We start from the raw sequence: 6,737 nt of genomic DNA, 5'->3' as shown, positions 1-6,737 counted from the left end.
AAAAATATTTGTTTTTATTTTATCTGAAAGGGTAAAACGGCTTTGGATTAATACTTTTGAAAATATAAAGTTTAAATATTTATTTAAAAACAGGTACAGCACAATTTAATAACAAAAAATTGCTTTTACAATGTTTTTAGTTCTAGTTAATATTATTTTAAATTATAAGCTCTATCGTTTGTCTTGAAAATCGGATCAGTATTAAAAACTTTGATTTTATTAATCTATTTAATACATCTAAACTAAAAGTATTCTTATTAGCATATTAAAATTTGTTAGTACATTGGGAGTTTTTTTAGTTGTGTTACAGTTTTATTGAAAGATTAATAACATGAACAATACATTTAAACTAAAGTTGAAATTATTAAGTTTTTATCGCGAAAGCTTCTTATAGCGTCATTGTACAAACAAAAACGATAAACTTGACGATGTCTTATGCAAGCTTGATATAAGGACTTAAAAGTTATAAATGAAATAAACAGCTAATTTATTAACGTTTCATCAATCTTTTACAAACATTTTATTTTACTGAATTAAGTGTTATTTAGTAGAAATAAAAGATGATTCTCCTTTCATTTTTTATCGTTTCAATTTTTTGTAAGTTTATTATTCGTAAATATACATTATTTAAAACCAAAAAGTTAAATAAATTGTATAAAGAAAAATATTTTTTAAAGTTAAATAAAGCGTTTATACATATAGTATTTTTTTATTTTAAGTAACCTGTTTTTATAATTAATTATACAAAACAGCTTGTTATTTAACTTGTTGTAAATAGTTTCTAAAATACTTGTTTCTAAATATTACTTTGTAGTTTAAATTTTTCTTTGTCAAAAAAACATTCTTATACTTTTTTTTGTAATTACAGGTCAATTTATTGAAGCAAATAGGAATGAAAGTGAAAACGTAGCTGAAAAGTGCATCAGTAAGTTGTTGCGTAAAAAAAACAAGTAAAGTGACATATAAAAATTTACATGCTTATAAAAACATTTCGACATTTTAACTTAAACGAGACAACTTTTGAAGGCTTGGCTTCAGAAACTCGTGTAACTCTTGTACCTTAACAAAAAATTTAACTAGAATCGCTAGTGAAGCCTGCTGATTGTGGCGATATAAAGGTTTACTGCCCGACAGCGCCATCCGGTGTCTACACTGTTTTCCCGCGAAAATCATCAGGTCTTAGGGTTTCCTGCGACATGAGAGATGACGGCGGATGGACGGTAAATTGTTGTATATATATATATATATATATATATATATATATACACATATACATTAATACATACACTTTTTAATGTTTTATAAAGCTCTTCAATTTATAAAAACTAGTTTGTTTTTAAAAAACAAGCAAGTACTAAAATTCAATACAGTTCATAAACTCTTCCAAGATGCTTAATTGTTCAGTTATTTTTTTTTGTTATAGACTTATCTTTATCTAAACATTTCATTTTTATTAATAATCACTTAACTATAATGCTCTATTATTTCAAAACTTCTACTAACTTAGTATCTCAAATTTTGTCTTTTTAGAGTAAAATTTTATAGAAAATAGTTTAAAATAGTTCTAAAATCTTTATTTTTAGGTTTTTCAAAGAAGGCAAGACGGCAGTGTGGGATTTTACAGAAACTTCGAAGAATACACCAATGGGTTCGGCGATTCTACCGGGGAATTTTGAATGGGTTAGAATCAATTATAAAAATTGTGTATTTAACAAGATATTCTATTCTTTTTGATCTATCAAAAATTATTTGTTTGTAGCATAAGAAAATAGACATTACTTTAGATACGCTTAAGTATTAAACAAAGTATTTGATTAACTTATATAACTGATAAAATTAAAATCTATTTTAAAAGAAATCAGTTTTACACTTAGTGTTAATTATAAGTTTTTATACTTTCACTTATACTTAAACACTTATAATTCTTTTTTAAATTATATTAAGTATTATAAATTAAATTCAAGTGAATAATAATCACTCAACGTTTTTACAAATAATAACATGCAATGGCTTTTGAACACTAATTTTACACAAAGGTTTGGAAAACTTGCACATGGCCACCATGAACAAAAGCAATACTCTTCGCATTGATTTCCGTGATTTCAGCGATAATGAGGCTTATGCTACTTATGAGTGAGTTTATTTTGTGCATTCGAACATAATCTATGTTGTATAGTTTTATTGTAAAATATCAGCTAGTTTATTAATTTAGTTGATCAATTAGAGTCTAATTATTAGACAATTAAATGTTGAAACTTAGCTTGTAGCTGTGTCTGTTCGTTAAAACGTTTGTATTACTATCATTTATACAGTTAAAATTTAAATAATAATATAAACTAATTAAACTATTATAAAGATATACAAAAACTACAAAAGTTAAATAAAATGATTTCATGTTGCTGTGTTATATATAATCATTGGTCATATTTTCCAGGAACTTTTACATTGGTAAAGGTGACGACTATACCCTTAATTTTGATGAAGGTTCCTATTCTGGTAAAGCAGGTATGTTTTCAATGGTTTACATTACATATATTTAAAATACTAATTCAATAAAGTAGTGGCTTTTAGAGTTAGTTTTTTTAGTCAAGGTTTTTACAAAAAGTAAACCCTTAAAGTTTTTATAAAGTTCGTGCTTCTATTTCTCTAAAGACTTATTTAAAGTTTGTAAAACTTACTTTAAAAAAAGTCTTGATAAAGTATAAATGAAATTACAATAACAGGAGACGCAATATCATACAACAGGGGAATGAAGTTCAGTACTCATGACAGAGATGTAGATGAATTCTAAGCTTTGAACTGCGCTAAAATTGATCGTTCAGGTTTAAATGCTTTATGAACTTAACACGTTTTTAATAATTTACACTAATTAACACTAACTTAAATATTATTTTGATGTACATTTATTAAAGATTGAAGTATATGTGTTTGATAAAAAGCAATCTGTTTAAAATGTACGCATATTACAAAATCTAAATAGATTTTTTGAATAAAATTTTAAAAAGAATTATTTGATTTCTCAGTTTTTATTAATGAAAGGTAAGAACTAGTTCTTAAAAAAAAACACGTTACAAGTTGTTTTGTTTGGAACACTTTTTAATCAGTGAAAAAAGTTTAAAGACTTTACCGTTGTGTTAGAGTACTGCTGCTAGCTTTTTACTTGTCAGTATAAATTTCGTATCAAGTTTACTTTTTTCATACTGCTTAAATATTGACACAAGATAAAAAAAGTATACAATTTTATGTGATCGTTAGAAATGCGTAGGTTTGTATGGATAAAATTATAAAAGTTTGGTTTAAAAACCTCATTATTTTAGTGTTCCTTAAAATTTATTATCATAAAAAGTTACTTTAGTTTTATATAGATACTTTGTTAGGGTATACTAATTCGTATTTTAAAAAAATCCTCGGTAGTCATAAATGTATATACTTTTAAACCGTTTTAGTTAAATAAAAGTATGTGTAAAAATTTAAGCACAATACCATTGTTTATAACTTCTGATACCCAGCTCTTTTAAATTTTAACACAATATAAATAACAAATTTTTTGTTTATGTAACACAACTTTTAACATTAAAATCAAAATTAACAATTTTATAGATTTTCTCATAAAATTACATTTATTCATAGTTTAAATTGTTAAATTAAACTTAGTTTTACCCATGAACGCAACAAACTACTTACTGGCTAATTAATGCAAATATTTCAATATACCTGTCTGCGATCAATTATTATTGCAAATGTTTTAGTTTTACATAGATACAATTTTTTTCTATGGTTTTTTTTTAAACTCATTGTGCTGCATGTTTTTTACAAAAACTACATCAGGTGAACTAAATATTACTTTATAAAAATTATCTTACATTTTAAACAAATTACTGTAATTTTAGAATGTTAAAAAGTTTGTTAAGTCAGTTAAATAAAACAGTTTTAAGCGAGGGAAATTTTTCTAACTGTTACAATTACTTTTTCAAAAGCTTTCTGCTTCAACCTACAGTTACACGCACCGATCAATTTCACTATGTACTTTTTTTCGTTTGTTACAGCAGCACTTATCACGACAGGTTTCTGGTTCCGCGCTTGCGCCAAGAGCAACCTGAACGGGAGGTACAAGACGGAGGAGAAGTGGGGAGGAGTGTTCTGGTTGGGCAGGTTCAGCGGAATCAACTCCCTCAAGTGGGTGGAAATGAAGTTCAATTAAATATTATATATATATATATATATACGTTTGGTATTAATATTTCGAAAGTTATATATGCATTGGTGAATATTTGATATATATATATTTGTTAATTAAATAATTTTTGTTTTGTACTTTGCTTTTGTGTTCTTTATAAACTCACACAAGTAATTGGAAATTAAATTATTCTTATGTATATGTCTACATGAGTTATTATAAACAAGTTTTTGGTATGAGTATTTGTTTGTTATAATCATACAAACAGTTTTTGTTTTCAGAATAGCTAAAGATAGGAGTTTCTTCAATTTAAAGAGCTAGTTACTAAATTGGTTAACATTTTTTTGGTTTAGTATGTTTCTTTTTATTTTGAAATTAAAAAAATAAAATGTTGGTTGTTTTGTTTTTTATATTCAAACAGTGGTGAACATGTTATTGGTTTATTATGTTTTATACATATATTAATAAATTATATTTACGAGTAATAATATTAGCATACTTTTTGGTTTTCTTAAACTTTAAAATATTTTAAGTTTTATAAATTATGTTAAAATCGAGAAATTAAAAAATAAATAAAACTGAACATCGATAAAAACATATCAACACTATCAATGTACACCTAAATTTTATTGTTTAAAGTTTTTTTTTATTAATTTCTATATAACTCTAATTTGTAAACAACATATAACATTAAATTTTAAGTCAACGTTTTCTTGTAGTTTGTGTAGAAAATTTTTCAAACAGCTCTTTTGACAAACTAATTAATTTCTTTTAATGTAAATATTATTTGTCTTATTTGTCAATTTTAAGTTGAGACAAATAACAATATAAATGTAAATATAAAAAGATGTTTTCAATTGTAAACTTATAGATTAAAACTATTTAAAAATGATTGTATATGTTACTAATTCAATTTCACAAACTTCAACTAAAACATTTTTTTTTTATACGACTTAATATTTAAGTTCTGAGTTTAGTTTTATGTAGGTAAACAAAAGCTCTAGAGTATTTCGGTTGCACACTTAAAAAATCACATCAAAATATAATTAACTAAGAGAGAAAAACCTTTAAAAGTTTTAAAATTAATTAAGTCTAATTATTATATCCGGATAATGCATTTTTAAATCAGGATTAGACCGGATCTTAGTTTGAACGTGTTATCGGATCTGATTTGATACTAATTTTAAATTGAGATCTGAATCCGGTCGGAATCTAACTTAAATTAAAGTTACAGATTTGGCCGAAATCTAGTTTTATAGATACGGTCGATTTTTCTTAGACATCTTAAATACAAAAGTTTCTAAAACGTGAAAACTTAATACGAAAGTTGATACATATCAGATTTTTGAAATGTCTACAAATAGAGTTGACATGGTAATCGACAAAGGTTGGTATGTAAAATATTAGATTTAAACAAACACTGTGCTTTAGGTAATTTGACAAAAAGATGTTCTAACTAATTAAAAACAACACAAAATATCAAGACAAACAGTTTTTTTGTTAATAGACATTAATTTTAAAAGCCATTTTTAAACATTTTTGATGTCAAAGTTACAAAACATTTTGTAGTATTAAACTTTGCGGGCCAACACTTCTATCACGGTCCGGTCATTTTCAGCTGCGGATCGGATTCCATTGTAACTCAAAAAAGGTCGGAGTTGGTCATTTTAACTCCGCGGCCTGTATATCGCCCAACCGTGTTCTATACCAATAACAACAACTGAAACATAAATGACAACAAATTACTATTAGTCACAACAGCCCTTGATCAACGATACTGATTTACTGCATTCCCTTCTTACTAAAAAAATAATGTTTTAGAGCAGCTAAAATCTAATGTTAAAAAACATATCTCTTTAGATGATGATTCTTCTTTATTGCCACCAGAGAAACCAAAACCACAACCCTCTGTAAATTTTGATCCGAAAAAAAATTTGAACTTACTACCATTTGTTCAAAATAGAATCAAACACAGCTACACAGGAGGACGAGTAGCATTATTCTATTGATGAAGAAGTTGAAACAAAATCAAAGGGCTTTTTTGCTTCAGAGAATTTGAATGCATAAACTGAAGAGAATAAAGTGTCTTAAACTAGTGGACCTTGAACAAGACAAAAACAATTACCACTTCTTGCTAGCCAGCTTCGCAAGGAAATATTTTACTGCACTATCATCTTCTGTGTATTCTGAAAAATTATTTTCTCAAGATGGTAATTTGTACGAGGAAAAGGGCTTTTGATTGCTTCCAAGGACCGGTGAAAACTTTATTACTCAACCAAAACTTGAAAAAACGAGAACAGTCTTTTGTAGTATAAAAAGACTTTTTTGCAGTTGTAGTTCGTTTTATATTTATAAACGATTATTAATGTAAATTTTTATTTTTTTTTGTAATAGTAAAAGTGTAATCCTAAGTGGAATTTAAAAACTTTTTATAACAATTGTAGTTCATATACTTTTTTAGGCCTTTAATATAGTTGGTATTATATTTCATTTTATTACGCCTCTATGTTATTTTGAATTGCAATTTGTTCTAAAATATAGGTACTTGCAAAAGTTTATG

At 25.9% G+C, this 6,737-nt stretch overlaps 1 protein-coding gene across 1 annotated transcript; it reads left to right on the top strand.

The window, feature by feature from the left end:
- Positions 1-1,676: 1,676 nt before the first annotated feature.
- Positions 1,677-4,201, top strand: LOC145828923 (ficolin-1-A-like). Its single transcript, XM_082936670.1, has 4 exons — positions 1,677-1,680; positions 2,037-2,133; positions 2,435-2,505; positions 4,065-4,201. Exons 1-4 carry the CDS (start codon positions 1,677-1,679, stop codon positions 4,199-4,201), a joined length of 309 nt encoding a protein of 102 aa, XP_082792796.1.
- Positions 4,202-6,737: the final 2,536 nt, after the last annotated feature.

The sequence above is a fragment of the Thalia democratica genome, chromosome 2 (assembly GCF_965202585.1).
Source record: "Thalia democratica chromosome 2, ktThaDemo2.hap1.1, whole genome shotgun sequence".
Classification (NCBI taxonomy): Eukaryota; Metazoa; Chordata; class Thaliacea; order Salpida; family Salpidae; genus Thalia; species Thalia democratica.
This window is presented reverse-complemented; position numbering and strand designations above follow the sequence as displayed.